This window comes from Schistocerca nitens, chromosome 4 (genome assembly GCF_023898315.1).
Source record: "Schistocerca nitens isolate TAMUIC-IGC-003100 chromosome 4, iqSchNite1.1, whole genome shotgun sequence".
Lineage (NCBI taxonomy): Eukaryota > Metazoa > Arthropoda > Insecta > Orthoptera > Acrididae > Schistocerca > Schistocerca nitens.
In genome coordinates this window covers 868,400,525-868,422,839 of record NC_064617.1, presented here as the reverse complement: position 1 = coordinate 868,422,839, position 22,315 = coordinate 868,400,525, and the positions used below count along the sequence as shown (strand labels likewise).

At 43.0% G+C, this 22,315-nt stretch overlaps 1 protein-coding gene across 1 annotated transcript in view; it reads right to left on the bottom strand.

Moving 5' to 3' along the window:
* LOC126253340 (chromatin-remodeling complex ATPase chain Iswi) overlaps positions 1–22,315 on the bottom strand; it is a 123,325-nt gene that overhangs the window by 25,724 nt on the left and 75,286 nt on the right. Inside the window, exon 12 of the mRNA XM_049954606.1 lies at positions 20,392–20,524. Coding sequence (XP_049810563.1) covers positions 20,392–20,524 — 133 coding nt within the window. The remainder of the gene's footprint in view (positions 1–20,391; positions 20,525–22,315) is intronic.

The following is a 22,315-nucleotide window of genomic DNA, read 5'->3' as shown; positions in this document are numbered from 1 at the left end:
CCAGTCATTCCACCAGGAATGGCTCGTGTTGTCTGTAGTTCAACCATGCCTACATAGTCAATATCGCAGTTTGATCACATCCGCATTGTTACTATGTGCCAGGAAGGTCTCTCAACAAGGAAAGTATCCAGGTGTCTCTGAGTGAAACAAAGCGATGTTGTTCAGACATGGAGGAGATACAGAGAGACAGTAACTGTCAATGACATGCCTCGCTCAGGCCGCCCAAGGGCTACTACTTCAGTGGATGACCTCTACCTACGGATTATGGCTTGGAGGAACCCTGACAGCAACACCACAAGATTCAATAATGCTTTTTGCGCAGCCACAGGATGTCATGTTACGACTCAATCTGTGCGCAACAGGCTGCATGATGCGCAACTTTACTCCAAACGTCCATGGCGAGGTCCATCTTTGCAACCAGACACCATACAGTGCGGTACAGATGGGCCCAACAACATGGCGAATGGACCACTCAGGACTGGCATCATGCTGTCTTCACTGATCAGTGTCGCATATACCTTCAACTGGACAATCATTGGAGACGTGTTTGGAGGCAACCCAGTCAGGCTGAACGCCTTAGATACACTGTCCAGCGAGTGCAGCAAGGTGGAGGTGCCCTGCTGTTTTGGGGTGGCATTACATGGGGCTTATGTATGTCGCTGGTGGTCACGGAAGGCGCCGTAATGGCTGTACGATACGTGAATGCCATCCTCTGACTGATAGTGCAACCATATTGGCAGCATACTGGCGAGATATTCGTCTTCATGGATGACAATTTGCGCCCCCATCGTGCACATCTTGTGAATGACTTCCTTCAGAGTAACGACATCGCTTGACTAGAGTGGTCACCATGTTCTCCAGACATGAACCCTATCGAACATGCCTGAAATAGATTGAAAAGGGCTGTTTATGGACGACGTGACTCAGCAACCACTGTGAGGGACCTACGCCAAATCGCAGTTGAGGAGTGGGACAATCTGGACGAACAGTGCCTTGATGAACTTGAGATTGTATGTCACAATGAATACAGGCATGCATCAATGCAAGAGGATGTGCTACTAGGTATTAGAGGTACCATGTGTACAACAATCTGGACTACCACCTGTGAAGGTCTTGAAGTGTGGTGATATAACAGGCAATGTGTGGTTTTCATGAGCAATTAAAAGGGTGGAAATGATGTTTATGTTGATGTGCCCCAGGGATCAGTGTTAGGGCCACTCCTGTTCCTTATTTATATAAATGATATGCCCTCTAGTATTATAGGTAACTCTAAAATATTTCTGTTTGCTGATGACACTAGCTTGGTAGTAAAGGATGTTGTATGCAACACTGGCTTGGTTTCAAATAGTACAGTTCATGTCATAAGTTCATTGCTTGTAGAAAATAAACGAATGCTAAATCACAGTGAGACTCAGTTTTTACAGTTTCTAACACACAATTCAACAAAACCTGACATTTAATTTCACAGAATGGTCATATGATTAGTGAAACTGAACAGTTCAAATTTCTAGGTGTTCAAATAGATAGTAAACTGTCGTGGAAAGTCCATATTCAGGATCTTGTTCAAAAACTTAATGCTGCCATTTTTACTATTAGAATAGTATCTGAAGTGAGTGATTGTTTGACACGAAAATTAGTCTACTTTGCTTATGTCGTATAGTATTATATTTTGGGGTAACTCTTCCCATTCTAAAACGATATTTTTGGCTCAGAAACGGGTGGTTCGGGCATTAATTGGTGCTAGTTCACGAACCTCTTGTCGAACCCTATTCATGAGTCTGGGTATTTTGACATCGGCCTCTCAATATATGTATTCCTTACTGTCATTTCTTGTTAACAATATTAGATTATTCCCAAGAATAAGCAGCTTTCACTCAGTTATTACTCAGCAGAAATCAAACCTGCATTTGGATCGGATTTCCTTTACTTTTGTACAGCAAGGTGTGCAGTATACTGCTGCATCCATTTTCAATAAGCTAGCACAAGAATTCAAAAACCTTAGCAGTAATCTACGTGCTTTCCAATCGAAACTGAAGAGTTTCCTCGTGGGTCACCCCTTCTGTTCTGTCGAGGAGTTCCTTGAAAAATTTAAGCTGATTCTTGTCATATTGTTGACTAGCTTGACTTTTTTGGGTTCATCAACATATTGTTTTTATCTTTTATTACTTTTATGTTCTAATTTCATGTACTGACATGTTCCATGACCTTGGAGATTTTCTCCACAATTTGGTCCTACGGAACTTGACGTATAAATAAATAAATAAAAAGTCTACAGACCAATGCTTCGTTATGCATGGTAGAACACTGGCTACAATATTGGTGAACCTGTGGACAACTTCAAAAGTGTCACAGTATCACCAATGTGGCATTCAGACCCGATATTATTGAATGAACAGTTAAGACACGAGATCTTCTTGGTTTTCTTCACTGTGAGTTATGTAGTCATTCATATTGCTTAGAGAATTTTTCTGAAAGTTCTCATTGTATTTATAGTTAAGTTATCTGCATTGTGTTTGGCTTTTACAGTGACATCTGCAGTAACATCTACAGCATTTTTGCAGAAACTTGCAGAAAAATGACATTCACCAGCTCATTGGATGGTACATGATGGCCCTATAAGCAAAATTTCACGCAGATACCTTTGTTCGAACTCAAATATCTTCCTTGTTCATGCAGAAGCTGTGTTACATCTCTGGTGTTGTGAATGACTCCATTGACACATGTGCCCTGAAGCTGAGACACCTTTCCACATAAGCGATGTGAATGAGGCATCATAACCTTAGATGCAGTGTTCCTACCCAATATTAGTGTGAAGTTGGACGACATCAGACAGTTATGTATCTATTGAGGAATGAAGTAATTATACCTGCAGACATGTCTACAAAATGACAAATATTGGGCTCTGCAATGCTTGGGCACCATACCTCCCAATGCAAGTGGTGAGTTTTACCATATACACTCATCAGCCAAAACATTATGACCACTGTCCACCGAGAGACTGAATGTCAGCAGCTGGTGTTGTGGGTATGTTCTGCAGTAAGGATAGTACATACGCAGATCAGAAATGAATAAGGAATCATTTTAGTGATGAGCTGCACCACAAATGGGGAAATCCACTGACATTAGCAACTCTGACAAAGAGCAGGTTTTTACGGTCCAGTGCCTGGGAATGAACATATTGGACAAGTGAAACTGGCCGCTTCTCACACTGCCATCTATGGAAAGTGGTTCAAAGATGGCGAAACTATGAACAGGTTACCAGGTATGCCTCACAGAGAACGCAGTGGTCGTTGGCTTGCCCAACATGTAAGGCAGGACAGGCAACCACCTATGGCAGGTCCGACAGTGGAGTACAACATTAGCATAGGCTCAAGTGTTTTGGACCACACAATTCAGTACACATTGTTGAACATGCGATTTTGCAGCAGACAACCCCTATGTGTTCCCACGTTGACCCAACATCACTGTCAACTACAGTTGCAGTGGACACAGGAACATCGAGACTGGACCATGGATCAATGTAAATGCGTCGCCTGGCCAGATGAATCACATTTTATTATTACACGAGGTTGGCGGCTGTCCTGACATGCCACCATTTATGTGAACAGCTGCTGGAAAATGCACTGTGCCATGGACATTGGCAGAAGTATTACGCTATGGGAGACACTTACCTGAGCTTCTGTGGGACCTGTTGTACTACTTGAAGGCACCACGACATCTGTGGACTACATGAACATTATTGCAGACCACCTGCACCAATGGTGACGGCATCTTCCAGGAGAGTAATTTCCACATCACAAAGCCAAAACCTTGCAATAGTGATTTGAGGAGCACGACAGTAAGCTCATGCTTCAGTTTTGGCCACCAAATTCACCTGATCTGTACCAATGGAGCACATCTGGGGCACTATAGGATACCATCTGCACACCCGACAAAGCCCACTGGCCATAATTTACAGGTACATAGATATCTGGTGTCGCATATCTCCAGAAACCTAGTACGGAGCTGTCAAATCCATGCCATGTAGTATTGCTTTCCAAAGGCAAACCAACATGCTATTTTGTTTTTGGGGTAGTGACACATATGTATGTCTCTTACCGACACAACCTCTTTGACATTATATTCTAGCCCAACCTAATTTGCTCTAGCCCAACCTAATTTGCTGCTTAGATCTTCTTTGTTCGGGATGTTTTCTACCACTAACGTAGCCAGTTGAATACACAGCTGTCCTTGGGAGGTTGTGAGTTAAGTAGTGAGGGGGACTGAGAGTGTATCAGCCAGAAGCATTGGTAAACTGTTTTTGTACATATGCTAGCTGAAATGTCACACTTCTAATGAAGATGTGCAGATATGGTGCGTGTTTACAGCTTCTGCAATGGCAGTGCTCCTGCTGCTATCTAAGAACACTGTCTGCACTTCCGGCACGTCAAATTCCTGATCATAGTATTTACCAGAGATTTCAGCACACTATGTGCAACAGGCATTCTTCAAAGTTCCCATTCTTCTTCTGAATGTGTAGTTCAACAATCTGTTCAGGAACAGTAACATATTGTTGAGATGGTGCAGCACAGTCATATTACTAGCACAGGGCGACTGTGCAGGAACAAGCAACACATTGTTGAATGGTTCTACTACCAGCACTTGGTAACTTAAATGTGATCTGTCTTGCTATGAAATCTTCATGGGTTATCAGCCTAGTGGTGTCGTCTTCTAATCGCAATGTTTCAATGGATTGCGTATCCATCATCTACTGGCGAAGTGTCAGGATGCTGTCTGTCACATGCCTTTGTAGCCGCTGGACCGCTATCAGATTCCAGCCGCCGACCAGTCATGTGCCGGCGGAATCACACTGGGCGCTTGGCGGCACCGGTGGTGGTGGTGGTGGCGGCGGTGGGTGGGCCACACGTATGTGCGGGTGTCGATTACCGGTGTCTGTTCATATCAGCGCCGGCCGCGGTCCCCTTCGGACCGGAGCGTTCTTGCCGAATTTTCCTAATTGCATCCCCCAAGCTGTAATGAGATGGTAACCCCACTCTCTCGATTAATTAAATTTTCGTGCAGGTGAATCTCTACCGCTTCTTTTATCACCGAATCCCAAAATCCGCTGGCGCTGCATAACTTCTTTGTTTCTTTAAATTCGAAGGTATGCTTTTCGTTGCTGCTGTGTTCCGCCACCGCGGACTTGTCAACCCGTCCAAGACGCACGTTTCTTATGTCCGTAGGGCACTGTGTAATGCAACATTGCGTCTGCCCTATCTATTGCATTCCACATTCGCATTCAATTCTATAAACACCTGGTGTCATTAGTCCTAGTAGGTCTTTGGTAAATCCAAAAATATCCTTGATTTTCTTTGCTGCGTGAAAGACGGTCTTCACTTGGTGCTTCTTAAGGATTCTCGCGATCTTCGACACTGACCATATATGGCAAGAAAGCACAACCTCTTGAGTCATCCTCTTCTGGTCTCTCTCTTCCTCTCCTCTTATTGTTCCTCACAGCTCTTCCTATTAGTTTCTCACTGTAGCCGTTTCTTCTGAAGGTCTCCTTTAGATCTTGTAATTCACTCGGTAAGCTCTTCTTGTTGCAAATGGACCTCGCCCTGTGTACCAAGGTGTTAAGTATAGAGCTGCGTTGCGCTGGATGGTGACAGCTCCTAGCGTTGAGATATAGGTCTGTGTTTGTTTCATTCCTATATACCGAATGTCCCAGTGTGCCTCCTGTGTTTCTAGTAACCAGGATGTCCAGGAAGGGTAGGCCTCCAATTTTCTCTATTTCCATGGTAAACTTGATGTTTTCATGTATACCGTTGAGGTGCTGCAGGAACTCAAGTAGTTATCTTTACCATATATCTGTAAAATACTTTCGGTTTCAGTGGAGCCGTGTCAAATGCTACTTCCTCGAAGTGTCACATGTATAAGTTAGCCATGTTTGGTGCTAAGGGAGAACCTATAGCAACTCCATCTATTTGCTTGTAGAATTTCCCACCACATTTCAACTAGGTGGTGGTTAGTACACATTTCAAGTAGGTGGTGGTTAGTACATGCCGAAACAGTTTGACTATGTCCTCATCAAAGTGTCCCTCCAGCAGTGCTAGAGAATCATCCAGGGGCACCCGTGTGAATAATGACGTCACATCGAAGCTGACTAACAGATCTTCTTCATCCAACTGCATTTCTTGCAGTACCTTGACGAATTCCGCCGAGTTTTTCACATGATGGGGACAGTTCCCTATGAGTGGTTTTAACAACTGTGCCAGACATTTGGCAATGCCGTATGTTGGTGCATTTATTGTGTTTAAAATCAGACGTAATGGAAAAAATAACCTCCTCCTTGTGAATTTTTGGTAGGCCGTACAGGCGTGGTGGTGGTGGTGGTGCTGGTGCCCTCGGGTACAGTCTTCTGATTATTGAGAAACTCGATGGTCCTGCGTGTCACTGATGCAGTCAAGTCCTTTCCCACTTGTTTGTAAGCAAAATCTTGCAGGAGAGAGTCAATTTTCTGCCAGTAATCTTCTGACTTCATCAGCACTGTCGCATTCCCTTTTTCCTCTGCTAGGACCACTATATCCTTGTCTTCCTGGAGTGCCTGTAGTGCCTTGTGCTCTGCAGCCGAAATGTTGTTCTTCAGCATTTTTACCTTCTCAAGTACTTTGCAAATGTCTCTTCGTACTTCTTCTGCAGCCTGTGAGGGGAGTCCTCTTATGGCCCATTCCACACCACTGATGATTTCACGTTTTGGCAATGTCTTTGGAACTGGGGCAAAGTTTTGGCCTTTTGACAAAGTTTTGGCCTTTTGACATCAGCAAAACAGTTGGCTCATCCAGTTCTCTTTCTGTCAGATTAATGACCACCTTGTCAGCGCAAGTTTTATCTTATTGTTGTCGCACACCTGGAAGGCAAAGGAACTTGTTGCACTATTTTTCGGTGGCCTCCTCCTTGGTCAGCTCACTATTAGCAAAAGTATTGCCGTCTATCTATTCCCAAGTGTGTGCTGGAAGACAGAAAGCCATGTGTAGGTGGAGTAGGGCTGAACTAGCCCACCACAAAATGCGTCTCGCCTTGTTCGTGTAGACAGGATGCCCTAGGTTTGCGAACTGCGGCAGCACTTCCTTATCCCGACACCGAAGTAAGAAGACTAGTCTGCTAAGCAAATTCCTCTTCTTGATCTGTAATTTTTGTCTAGCAAACATTTGGAACAGGATGAATGTACATATGAATTTTTTGCTTCAAATGATAGTTCCTGTCATATCCATGAATACTTACCATTCTTCTTCGGACACCCGGTACAAGAATACATCCCGTTAGCTTGTAAAGTGCTATTTGATATATTCCCCCATTAAGTTTCTTGTAGTCAATCAACTGCAGTCCAAAAAGCACCATCATAACATTCATAAACATAGTAGTGGAAGAAGACCAAATGTCCCTCCCTCAGACTTTGTGGAGAATATGAAGGAGTTAGCTTAGCTATTCAACTATAAAAACCCGGTCAGCTGCTCAGTAGTATGAACAGTCTAATAGATGACAACATCGCGAAAGAGAATCACAGCTGTCAACTGACACATGCGACACGGTGGAAAAATATGGCGATTATGATACATGGAACATGCAGGTACACAGGGACTTCAGAAAGTAAGTTACAGATGTCATCCCTTACTAAGACCATTGCACAACAAGAGCGATGCATTGTCAGGAGAAAGTACATGTTCTGGCTTTCCTGGAGACACAGTTCTACTGTGGTAAGGATAACAGGTGCATCACAATGTCCAAGCGACATGGCACGGCAAGTGGGGATGTTTCACAGCTGAAGTATGTAGGACAGTACGATTCTCGTGAGTAAAATGTCTAAAATTCACACAATTCACTGAAACTGTCTGGTAGTAAATGGACCAAACACAAAGTCAGATCCATCCCCAGGGACATGATGTTGACAATTTGATTACATAACAAATAATAAAAGAAGAAAGTGTACCCATGAACGTCAACTGCTAAGGGGAGCTATGCAGTTGTTGCTTGAATACGCAATGCTCCACCCACTGCATACAGAATTACACTGGAGAACCAAAGAAACTGGTAAACCTCCCTAATATCATGTAGGGTCCCCGCGAGCATGGAGAAGTGCCGCAATACGACATGGCATGGACTCGACTGATGTGTGAAGTACTGCTGGAGGGAACTGACACAATGAATCCTGCAAGGCTGTCCATACATCCGTAAGAGTATGTGGGACGGAGATCTCTTCTGAACAGCATGTTGCAAGGCATCCCAGATATGCTCAATAACGTTCATTTCTGGGGAGTTTGGCGGCCAGTGGAAGTGTTTAAACTCAGAAGTGTTCATGGAGCCACTCTGTAGCAATTCCGGACATGTTGGGTGGCGTACTGGTCTACTGAAACTGCCAAAATCCGTCTGAATGCACAATGGACATGATTGGATGCAGGTTACCAGGCAGGATGCTAACATATGTTTCACCTGTCAGATTCATATCAAGACATATCAGGGGCCCCATATCACTCCAACTGCAACCTCCCCACATCAAATGGTTCAAATGGCTCTGAGCACTATGGGACTTAACATCTGTGGTCATCAGTCCCCTAGAACTTAGAACTACTTAAACCTAACTAACCTAAGGACATCACACACATCCACGCCCGAGGCAGGATTCAAACCTGCGACCGTAGCGGTCACGCGGTTCCAGACTGAAGCGCCTAGAACCGCACGGCCACAGTGGCCGGCCCTCCCCACATCATTACAGAGTCTCCACCAGCTTGAATAGTCCCCTGCTGACATGCAGGGTTCATGTATTCAAGAAGTTGTCTCCATACCTGTAAACATCCAACTGCTCGATACAATTTGAAACGAGACTCGTCCGACCAGGCAACATGTTTCCAGTTACCAACAGTCCAAAGTCGGTGTTCACGGGTCCAGGCAAGGCGTAAAGCTTTGTGTCATGCAATCATCAAGGGTACACATGTAGGTCTTCAGCTCCAAAAGCCCATATTGATGATGTTTTGTTGAATGGTTCACATGCTGACACTGGCTGATGGCCCAGCATTGAAATCTGCAGCAATTTGCAGAAGGGTTGCACTTCTGTCACGTTGAACAATTCTCTTCAGTTGTCATTGGCCCTGTTCTTGCAAAATCTTTTTCTGGCTGCAGCAATGTTGGAAATGTTATGTTTTACTCGATTCTCGATATTCACGTTACACTCATGGAATGATCGTACGGGAAAATCCCCACTTTATCACTACCTCTGAGATACTGTGTCCATCACCCATGCACTGACTATGACACCATGATCAAACTCACTTAAATCTTGATAACCTGCCACTGTAGCAGCAGAAGCTGATCTAACAACCGCACCAGACACTTTTTGTCTTATATGGGTGTTGCTGACCACAGCACTGTGTTCTGCCTGTTTACATATCTCTGTAATTGAATATGCATGCCTATACCAGTTTTTTTTTTTTTTTTTTTTTTTTTGGGCACTTCAGTGTATATCCTCAGCAACAATTACATCTCCTTTGAAGGCATTACCTACAAACAATTCTGGGGTATTGATATGGGTACCCACATGGCACCATCCTATGCCAACTTATTCAGGGGCCATCTGGAGGAATTCTTCCTACACACCCAGAATCCTAAACCCCTCACCTGGTTTAGATTCACTGATGACATCTTTGTGATCTGGATCAAGGGTGAGGACGCCCCATCCACATTCCTCCACAACCTCAACATCTTCTCACCCATTCACTTAACCTGACCCTACACAACCCAACAAGCTACCTTCATAGATGTTGCTCTCCACATCAAAGATGGCTACATCACTAACTCTGTTCATATGAAACATACTAATCACCAGCAATTCCTCCTCTTCGACAGCTGTCACCTATTCCATACCAAGAAGTCCGTTCCATACACTCTACCCACCTGTAGCCGTCACATTTGCAATGATGAGCAGTCCCCTCTCTCAATATACCAAGGGTCTCACTGAGGCCCTTACAGACTGTAATTATCCTCCCAACCTTGTACAAAAACAAATCTGCCATGCCTTATCTTTCCAGTGACCCACTACCTGCCAAAGTCTCACTGCCCGGCCACAGAGTAGCATTCCCCTCCTAACTTACTACCACCCAGAACTGGAGCAACTGAATTACATTCTCCGCCAAGGTTTCGACTACCTCTCGTCATGCCCTGAATTGAGAAATGTCCTGCCCACTATCCTTCTCACCCCTCCCACAATGGTATTCCGTCATCCACCGAATCTACACAATATACTTGTCCATCCCTACACAACCCCTAATCCCACCCCTTACCTCAAAGCTCATACCTCTGTAATAGAACTAGTTGCAAGATCTGTCCCATACATTCTTCCACCACCACCTACTCCAGTCCGGTCACAAACGTCACCCATTCCACCAAAGGCAGGGCTACGTCTATGTCTATGTGATTATTCTGCAATTCACAATAAAGTTCCTGGCAGGGGGTTCATTGAACCATCTTCAAGCTGTCTCTCTACCATTCTACTTTCTAACAGCGCGTGGGAAAAACATCACTTAAATTTTTCTGTGCGATCCCTGATTTCTCTTATTTTATTGTGATGATCATTTCTCCTTATGTAGGTGGGTGCCAACAGAATGTTTTCGCAATTGGAGGAGAAAACAGGTGATTGACATTTCATGAGAAGATCCCATTGCAACGAAAAATGTCTATGTTTTAATGATTGCCACTTCAATTTACATCTCCCCTATTTCGCGATAATACAAAATGAGCTGCCATTCTTTGAACTTTTTTGATGTCATCTGTCAGCCCCACCTGATGCGATCTCACATCGCACAGCAGTACTCCAGAATAGGGTGGACAAGAGTGGTGTAAGCAGCTTCTTTAGTAGACCTGTTGCACTTTTCAAGTGTACTGCCAATGAATCACAGTCTCTGGTTGGCTCTACCCACAGCACTATCTATGTGGTTGTTCCAATTTAGGTTATTTGTAATTGTAATCACTAAGTATTTAGTGGAATTTACAGCCTTCAGGTTTGTGTGACTTATTGCGTGATCGAAATTTAGCGGATTTCTTTTAGTACTCATGTGAATAACTTCACACTTTTCTTTATTCAGGGTCAATTGCCACTTTTCGCACAATAGAGATGTCATTCCTACATCAGTTTGCAATTTGTTTTGGTCATCTGATGACTTTACAAGAAGGTAAATGACAGCATCATCTGCAAACAATCTATGAAGGCTACTCAGATTGTCTCCTATGTCGTTAATATAGACCAGGAACAATAGAGGGCCTATTAACACTGCCTTGGGGAACACCGGATATTACTTCTGTTTTACTTGATGACTTTCTGTCTATTACTGCGAACTGAGACCTTTCTGACAGGAAATCACGAATCCAGTTGCACAACTGAGGTGATATTTCATAGGCAGGCAGTTAGGATATAAGACGCTTGTGAGGAACAAAGTTGAAAGCCTTCTGGAAATCTAAAAATATGGACTCAATTTGGCATCGCCTGTCGATAGCACTTATTACTTCACGAGTATAAAGAGCTAGTTGTGTTTCACAAGGATGATATTTTCTGAATCTGTGTTGACTGTGTGTCAATAAATCATTTTCTTCGAGGTAATTCACATAATGTTTTAACACAATACATGTTCCAAAACAATACTGCAAATCGACGTTAGTGATATGGGCCCGTAATTCAGTGGATTACTCCTAATTCCCTTTTTAGGTATTGACTTGACTTGAGCAATTTTCCAGTCTTTGAGTGTGGATTTTTCTTTGAGCGAGCAGTTGAATATAATTGCTAAATATGGAGCTATTGTATCAGTATACTCTGAAAAGAACCTGACTGGTATACAATCCGGACCGGAGGCCTTACCTTTGGTAAGTGATTTACACTGCTTTGCTACATCAAGGATATCTACTTCGATGTTTCGCATCTTGCCAGTTGTTCTCGATTGGAATTCAGGAATATTTAAATCATCATCTTTGGTGAAGGGGTTTCAGAAAACCGTGTTTGATAACTCTGCTTTTGTGGCATCAGTGACTTTACCATTGTTATTGCGAAGTGCAGCTATTGATTGCATCTTGCCACTGGTGTGCTTTATGCATGATCAGAATCTCTATGGGTTTTCTGCTAGATTCTGAGACAGAGTTTCATTGTGGAAATTATTATAAGCATCTCGAATAGAAGTATGAGCTATCTTTCAAACTTCTGCAAAACTTTGCCAATCTTGGGGATTTTGAATTCTTTTAAATTTGGCATGCTTTTTTCGTTGCTTCTGAACAACAGTGATCTGACCCGTTTTGTGTACCATGGGGCATCAGTACCATCACTTATTAATTTATGTGGTATATATCTCTCAATTGCCGTCAATACTATCTCTCTGAAATCATTCCACATCTTTTCTACGCTTTCATGATCAGAACAGAAGGAGTGGAGTCTGTCTCTTAAAAAGGCGTTAAGAGAATTTTTATCAGCTTTTTTAAATATATGTACTTTGTGTTTCTTTTTGACGGTTTAAGGTGTTACGGTAATCAGCCTAGCAGCAACTGCCTTGTGGTGGCTAATCCCTGTAACCGTCATGATACTCCCTATTTGTCCAGGATTACTTGTTGCTAAGAGGTTAAGTATGCTTTGCAACCATTTACACTTCGAGTGGGCTCATGTACTAATTGTTCAAAATAATTTTCTGAGGAAGCATTTAGTACAACTTCGGATGACGTTTTATGCCCGCCGCCGGCTTAAACGTATAACTTTTCCAGCATATCGAGGGTAGATCGAAGCCACCACCGACTATAATTATATGATTGGGGTACCTATTTGAAATGAGACTCAAGTCTTCTTTGAACTGTTCAGCAACTATATCTTCCAAGTCGGGTGGTCGGTAAAATAATCCAATTAATAGTTTAGTCCAATTGTCAAGTCCCACCTCTACCCATACTATTTCTTAGAAACTATCTACTTCAATTTCGCTGCAAGGTAAACTACTTCAGATAGCAATAAATACTCATCCACCATCTGTATTTAATCTATTCTTTCTGAACACTGTTATGACATTTGAGAAAATTTCGGCTGAACTCATTTCCGGCTTTAGCCAGCTTTCCATACCTGTAACTATTTGAGCTTCAGTGCTTTCTATTAGGACTTGGAGCTCTGGTTCTTTCCAACACAGCTAAGACAATTTACAACTATGGTACCGATCATTTCTACAACTATCTTACTGTGTTTTACCTGCCCGCTTTTAGACGGATGCCCTTTCTGTGGTTTCCTGTGACCCTCTAACCTTAAAAAACAACCCAGTCCCTTCCACACAGCCCCCGCTAACCGTGTAGCCGCTCCCTGTGTGTAGTGGACTCCTGACCTATTAAGTGGAACCCATAAACCCACCACTCGATGGCACAAGTCAAGGAATCTTGCAGCCTACATGGTCACAGAACTGCCTATCCTCTGATTCAGACCCTCCACTCGGCTCTGCACCAAAGGACCACAGTCATTTCTATCAACGATGCTGCAGATGGTGAACTCTGACTTAATATCGCAAGCAACGCTGGCAGTCTTTAACATTTCCGCTAGCCGCCCGAAACCAGAGAGAATCTCCTCCGATCCAAAGAGACATGCGTCATTGGTACCGACATGAGCCACCACCTGCAGTTGTTTACACCCTGCACTCTTTGTGGCATCCGGAAGCACCCTTTCCACATCTGGAATGACTCACCCTGGTATGCACATGAAGTGCACACTGGCTTCTTTCCTCTCCTTGGCAGCCATGTTTCTAAGGGACCCCATTACGAGCCAAACGTTGGAGTTCCCAACTACCAGCAAACCCACACACTGTGAATGCCCAGATCTTGCATGCTGAGAAGCTTCCTCTGGAACAGGGTGGACGACTGCATCTGGCTCAGAGACTTTGTTAGCCACAGAGACTTCATCAGCCCGAAACCTGTTTGTCAAATGAACCGGGGGAGGCTCCAAGATCAACCCACTTGGAAAGTCTTTCGCTGCCTGCCAGACTTTGGAATGATCTCCTACTCGCCCACAGGTGAGGGGTCAACCTCAGTGCAGGCAGTACTCGGGGCAGCCACAGCAGTGGACCAATCAGGGGACACGAGAGACATGCTCGACATCCCTCGCATCCCCCCGCCTGACCGCCCACTGTGACGCCCGTTGGCAGCAGCCTTAAGCTGTGTGACGGAAGCCAAAACCGCTTGGAGCTGTCAGCGAAGGGTCACCAACTCAGCTCGCATCTACACACAGCAATCCCAGTTCCTATCCATTACTGAAGTCACTCCTGTTTGAAGCTCGTAAAAATATGTAACAAATGAATGGTTGTACTTGCCTTGTTAGCAGCAGGAACTCTAGGTGCTCTCTCACAGATGGTCTACCTGTGAAACCAGTCATGTGACTTACAAGTTAAACTGCAACCACTGTGCTGCATTCTATGTGGACATGACAGCCAACGAGCTGTCTGTCTGCATGAATGGTGACCGACAAACTGTGGCCAAGAAACAACTGGACCATCCTGTTGCTAAGCACACCACTCAACATGAAATTCTTCATTTCAATGACTGCTTTACAGCCTGTACCATATGGATCCCTCCCACCAAACCCAGCTTTTCTTAACTGCACAGGTGGAAACTCTCCATGTAATATATCCTATGTTCCTGTAACCCTCCTGGCCTGAACTTTTGTTAGTCATTGTCCTTACCCGTCAGCCTCTTCCCTGTTCCCATTCCAGTGCTACACAGCTCTCTATAGCATCCATGCACTTTCCACTACTCTCCTTCCCTGTGACCCCCTCCCTCCCCTCTCACTGTCTAAGCTCCAGACCGCACCTAGCTGCTCTACCCTATCTCCACCTCGTCCTTGCACTCTCCCTGTCCCCCACCCCTACCCTGCTCTCCCTCCCCCTCCCCACCATAGTCTCCTCCTTACCCCCACCCAGTTGCCTCTCCCATTATGCACTGCTGCTGCTGCTCAGTGTGGCTTCAGCTGCCACAGACTGTGGTCTCGTGTGTGTGTGTGTGTGTGTGTGTGTGTGTGTGTGTGTGTGTGTGTGTGTGTGTGTGTGTGTGTGGGGGCGCGCGTGTGTGCGGTCTATTTTTGGCAAAGGCCTTGTTGGCCAAAAGCTTATTTTGTGACAAGTATTTCTGTTGTGCCTGTCTACGACTTAGCAACTCTGGTACATGGAGAGTAGCAACTATCCTTTTCATAATATTGTTACATTCCATCCTGGATTTTCCGCTGTTTGATGAACAAAAGTAAGAAATTCAAAGAGTTTCCATGTAACTTTCCTGTAAATAAGGATGTCAGAAAAGAATGTCGTTTTCCACGAAAATTATTTGAAAGATATATCTCTGAATCATAGAAACACTGGTCTAAAAAGTGAAGTGAAATTAGTGTCCAACCTGAAGAAAGAGGTATACATAATTTATTGCTTGCTGACTACCAAGTTGTGCTTACCAAATATCAAGACGATACAGTTAATATAGTGAAGGAACTTGTATAAAAACATGCAAGAGAAGATTTATAATCAAACAAGGAAAGAAACAAAATATTTGATAGTTGAGGACCTGGGTAAAAACTTGGCAACAACTTGGTAACATACACAGGAAAAATAAACTCTCTTCAGGAATTCAGATACCTGGGAATCACTCTCTGCAGGGTGAGCACATGAGAAAGATTTACTCCATGAGACTGGGACAGCTTTAAGAAGACAGATAAACTCTACCTTAGGGGATGCTAAAATCAAGAGAAAAACAAAGCTCCAAATGCTGAAGCCATTTGTGGTGAGCATTGTCACCTAAGGATCATAAACATGAGTTGGGTGAGGGGGAAAAAGCAATGTAGATAATGATTTTTGCAGATGCTGCTTTGGAGTGCCTTTACCAGATAAAATAAGGATAAAAGAAATTAAGAAACAAATGTGAACTGAAAAAACTAAAATCTTTGTGGTGTCAACAATGGAGGAAAAGATCGAGTGCTACTTACCTTAAAGAAGCAGGTTAAGTTGCAGACAGGCACAATTAAAACACACTCAAAGCTCTTGGCCACAGCCTTAAACAACAAAAGAGAAACAAGCACTATTCATACACACAAGCAAGCACACAACACACATGACTGCCAACTCTGGCAGCTCAGGCCAGAGTCTGCAACTTAACATGTCTTCTTTACAGTAATTAGCAATCTATCCTTTCCTAACACATTTGGTATTCCTATGTCGAGTTATCACTGTTTAAATCTTTTTGGTGTTATGCAGGGAGACAATTATTGTATTTTGTCAGACAAAAGAGACTTTACAAAGAGGAAAAAAAGGAGGTAGACCACAGAAATACAGATGGTGGTAATGAAATTATTGTTGTTGTTGTGGTCTTCAGTCCTGAGACTGGTTTGATGCAGCTCTCCAAGCTACTCTATCCTGTGCAAGCTTCTTCATCTCCCAGTACCAACTGCAACCTACATCCTTCTGAATCTGCTTAGTGTATTGATCTCTTGGTCTCCCTCTACGATTTTTACCCTCCACGCTGCCCTCCAATGCTAAATTTGTGATCCCTTGATGCCTCAAAACATGTCCTACCAACTGATCCCTTCTTCTAGTCAAGTTGTGCCACAAACTTCTCTTCTCCCCAATCCTATTCAATACCTCCTCATTAGTTACGTGATCTACCCACCTTATCTTCAGCATTCTTCTGTAGCACCATATTTCGAAAGCTTCTATTCTCTTCTTGTCCAAACTGGTTATTGTCCATGTTTCACTTCCATGCATGGCTACACTCCATACAAATACTTTCAGAAACGACTTCCTGACACTTAAATCTATACTCGATGTTAACAAATTTCTCTTCTTCAGAAACGCTTTCCTTGCCATTGATAGTCTACATTTTATATCCTCTCTACTTCGACCATCATCAGTTATTTTACTCCTTAAATAGCAAAACTCCTTTACTACTTTAAGTGTCTCATTTCCTAATCTAATCCCCTCAGCATCAGCCGATTTAATTTGACTACATTCCATGATCCTCGTTTTGCTTTTGTTGATGTTCATCTTATATCCTCCTTTCAAGACACTGTCCATTCCGTTCAACTGCTCTTCCAAGTCCTTTGCTGTCTCTGACAGAATTACAATGTCATCGGCGAACCTCAAAGTTTTTACTTCTTCTCCATGGATTTTAATACCGACTCCGAATTTTTCTTTTGTTTCCTTTACTGCTTGCTCAATATACAGATTGAATAACATCGGGGACAGGCTACAACCCTGTCTCACTCCTTTCCCAACCACTGCTTCCCTTTCATGCCCCTCGACTCTTATAACTGCCATCTGGTTTCTGTACAAATTGTAAATAGCCTTTCGCTCCCTGTATTTTACCCCTGCCACCTTCAGAATTTGAAAGAGAGTATTCCAGTTAACGTTGTCAAAAGCTTTCTCTAAGTCTACAAATGCTAGAAACGTAGGTTTGCCTTTTCTTAATCCTTCTTCTAAGATAAGTCGTAAGATTAGTATTGCCTCACGTGTTGCAACATTTCTACAGAATCCAAACTGATGTTCCCCGAGGTCCGCTTCTACTAGTTTTTCCATTCGTCTGTAAAGAATTCGCGTTAGTATTTTGCAGCTGTGACTTATTAAACTGATAGTTCGGTAATTTTCACATCTGTCAACACCTGCTTTCTTTGGGATTGGAGTGATTTCCCTAAATCGTTTCAGGCAAATGCCAGGATGGTTCCTTTGAAAGGGCACGGCCGATTTCCTTTCCAATCCTTCCCTAACCCGAGCTTGTGCTCCGTCTCTAATCACCTCATTGTCAACGGGACGTTAAACACTAACCACCACCACCACCACCACCTTTGGGATTGGAATTATTATATTCTTCTTGAAGTCTGTGGGTATTTCGCCTGTCTCATACATCTTGCTCACCAGATGGTAGAGTTTTGTCATGACTGGCTCTCCCAAGGCCATCAGTAGTTCTAATGGAATGTTGTCTACTCCCGGGGCCTTGTTTCGACTCAGGTCTTTCAGTGCTCTGTCAAACTCTTCACGCAGTATCTTATCTCCCATTTCATCTACATCCTCTTCCATTTCCATAATACTGTCCTCAAGTACATCGCCCTTGTATAAACCCTCTATATACTCCTTCCACCTTTCTGCCTTCCCTTCTTTGCTTAGAACTGGGTTGCCATCTGAGCTCTTGATATTCGTACAAGTGGTTCTCTTCTCTCCAAAGGTCTCTTTAATTTTACTGTAGGCAGTATCTATCTTACCCCTTGTGAGACAAGCCTCTACATCCTTACATTTGTCCTCTAGCCATCCCTGCTTAGCCATTTTGCACTTCCTGTCGATCTCATTTTTGAGACGTTTGTATTCCTTTTTGCCTGCTTCATTTACTGCATTTTTATATTTTCTCCTTTCATCAATTAAATTCAATACATCTTCTGTTATCCAAGGATTTCTATTAGCCCTTGTCTTTTTACCTACTTGATCCTCTGCTGCCTTCACTACTTCATCCCTCAGAGCTACCCATTCTTCTTCTACTGTATTTCTTTCCCCCATTCCTGTCAATTGTTCCCTTATGCTCTCCCTGAAACTCTCTACAACCTCTGGTTCTTTCAGTTTATGCAGGTCCCATCTCCTTAAATTCCCACCTTTTTGCAGTTTCGGCAGTTTCAATCTGCAGTTCATAACCAATATATTGTGGTCAGAATCCACATCTGCCCCTGGAAATGTCTTACAATTTAAAACCTGGTTCCTAAATCTCTGTCTTACCATTATATAATCTATCTGATACCTTTTAGTATCTCCAGGATTCTTCCAGGTATACAACCTTCTTTTATGATTCTTGAACCAAGTGTTAGCTATGATTAAGTTATGCTCTGTGCAAAATTCTACAAGGCGGCTTCCTCTTTCATTTCTTCCCCCCAATCCATATTCACCTACTATGTTTCCTTCTCTCCCTTTTCCTACTGACGAATTCCAGTCACCCATGACTATTAAATTTTCATCTCCCTTCACTACCTGAATAATTCCTTTTATCTCGTCATACATTTCATTAATTTCTTCATCATCTGCAGAGCTAGTTGGCATAAAAACTTGTACTACTGTAGTAGGCATGGACTTTGTGTCTATCTTGGCCACAATAATGCGTTCACTATGCTGTTTGTAGTAGCTAACCCGCACTCCTATTTTTTTATTCATTATTAAACCTACTCCTGCATTACGCCTATTTGATTTTGTATTTATAACCCTGTATTCACCTGACCAAAAGTCTTGTTCCTCCTGCCACCGAACTTCACTAATTCCCACTATATCTAACTTGAACCTATCCATTTCCCTTTTTAAATTTTCTAACCTACCTGCCCGATTAAGGGATCTGACATTCCACGCTCCAATCCGTAGAACGCCAGTTTTCTTTCTCCTGATAACGACGTCCTCTTGAGTAGTCCCCGCCCGGAGATCCGAATGGGGGACTATTTTACCTCCGGAATATTTTACCCAAGAGGACGCCATCATCATTTAATCATACAGTAAAGCTGCATGTCCTCGGGAAAAATTACGGCCGTCGTTTCCCCTTGCTTTCAGCTGTTCGCAGTACCAGCACAGCAAGGCCGTTTTGGTTAATGTTACAAGGCCAGATCAGTGAATCATCCAGACTGTTGCCCCTGCAACTATTGAAAAGGCTGCTGCCCCTCTTCAGGAACCACATGTTTGTCTGGCCTCTCAACAGATACCCCTCCGTTGTGGTTGCACCTACGGTACGATGGCCATCTGTATCGCTGAGGCACGCAAGCCTCCCCACCAATGGCAAGGTTATAGCAATAAGACACTTACACGAGAATGAGAGGCAAAATAAGAAGTTTCGGCGCATAAGGTGTGACAAATATTCTTTGAAGCCGTAAAGAAAATGCTGACCGATATTACTACTGTTGTCGTTGTCGCCATCATTTTCATGTATCTTCTCACTTTCTTGATCTTAGCTAGAGTATTTAAACAACTGACTGACTTGCTTCTGCAAGTCAACAGCTGACACCAAGATACAGATCTATACTGTGTTGCCTTATTAAATCTGGTTGTCCATAACATATAAGAGAGGGAAGCAAAGAAATTGTTAAAACAAACTGTAAATTAATTTCACTCTCGAAAGTTGAAGGAAATCTATAGCAACTGATTTTTGTTGCAGATCCGTGTCACAAATGTGAACCATTTGTGTATGGATAACATTAATTCTTAGATGTTGTGCAGACCTGAGAAAGGAATGAAACTGTCATTCTTTTAAAATACTTACATGAATTTATTCACATGTTTTGCAATACTAACAATCAAACCACATGAAATCAGAATTAACTAAAACCTGCACACAAAATATGAAAGACTAACTGCATAAAAACTGAAAATGGCTTACCCTGCTGGATGACCAGCTTGTCGAGCCTCAGTTTGATTTCAGCTCTCTCCACAATTTTCTCCTCAACTGTGTTCTCAGTGATGAACCTGAAGACTCGCACCTGTTTCTGCTGGCCGATACGATGTGCTCGGTCCTAATGGAAATGGTTTTTCACTGATCACATATGCAAATACAGCAAAAATGACTTTTGACTAAAAACAAATAATATACCTATCATTTGCTACTGTCAGCTGCATTAAAAACATACCTTATAATCTTTTACATTCTGCCAAAACCCTTCAATTTCTATACATTTTTGGGATTTTCTACAAATGTAGACAAGGGAGACATACACAAGGTGAAATGGATCCTGTCATTCCTTGGAACTCGGGAACTACCAAACACCACTGAGACTTTTTTTCTTTAATAAAAGTGGAAATGTTAGTAAGAGGATGGATCAAATATAAATGAGCCTCTTGTAATAAAATTTTTACTTTTCAAAATTTTTCCAAATTTATTGTTTTGGCAGTTTTCTGCACAACAAGCCATATTACTGATACAATTTTGCCATTGGTTAACTATTTTTCTTTATTTTCTCCCAAAGGAAGTATAAATATGTTCCCTAGTCTTGAAGTATATGTCATCAATTGCTTCCCTGGTTGTCCCTAACATGTGGAAACCACACTGAGACAAGTCTGCACTTTAGATTGGATGTTGAAGGACAATCCAACATGTATCACCCAAAACATGTTTGCAGGACACATTTGTGGTCTGGGTGCATTACCTCTTTGAGTGACAGACAGCCCAAACTTTTAGAGAGAAGAAGAGCGTATACTTATGATTCGACTTTCTTGCAGCAAATCAAGCAGTAGATAGCCTCCGCAGTCCTAGAGCACTGTGTCCACCAGGTGAAAACTACATCTCAGTTTTCACCTGTGCCACCTCACCACCACTCCTCTGTATAGGCAATTTGGGAGAGTAATAGATGGACTCAATTCTCATTACACATGATGATTTCTGACAAAAAAGCATTGAAAAGCACTGACTTCTTCCTTGTACCTCACGAGAAGTGCGTGAGAAACTACACCTTGCACAGTTTTCTGTTCCTCATTCTGCACCTTCGAAATACAATGAGCAGACACTTTCTGAATCTCCATTCTGAATGAGTGAATGGACAATCTTATAACTGATTTGGGATTTATGAAGAGATTTCAAGTACCGTTAGGCGCCGCCCATCTTCCACAAGTTCACCAATAGCCATGATGCTCTGCGTTACTGTACTGGTTGGGGGATGGCACTTCTCTTTACATTAATGCCTTATGCAGGGTCATGAAAAGTTCCTTTCTCCAAATACAAATGGTATCAAATTTTGGCATTTTCTTTCATGAGTAGCTTTAATTATGATGAAAATAATCAGTTACTGATAATATAATACAAAAGGATACATAAAAAAATCTAATCACCAAACAGCAGCAGGGGAACACACATAAAAAAGCATTTACCTATTACAAGCTTTCGGAGCCAATGGCTCCTCCTCCTGGCAGAAGAGTTGAAGGGGAAGAAGAAGGGCGAAGGAAAAGAACAGGAGAGGGTTAGAGAAAGGGGTACAGTTCAGAAAAGTCACCCAGAACCCTGGGTCAGGAGAGACTTACCGGACGGGATGAGAAAAATGAGAAGAAAAGTCTTGCCTTCTCATCCCGTCTGGTAAGTCTCCCCTGACCCAGGGTTCTGGGTGACTTTTCTGAATTGTACCCCTTTCTCTAAACCTCTCCAGTCCTTTTCCTTCACCCTTCTTCTTCCCCTTCAACTCTCCTGCTAGGAGGAGAAGCCACTGGAACCGAAAGCTTGTAATAGGTAAATCCTTTTGCAGGCAGACAGTGTTTGTTGGTAATGAGGATCACCCTGTGGCTAAACATGCCTTGGTGCACGGCCAGCACATCTTGGC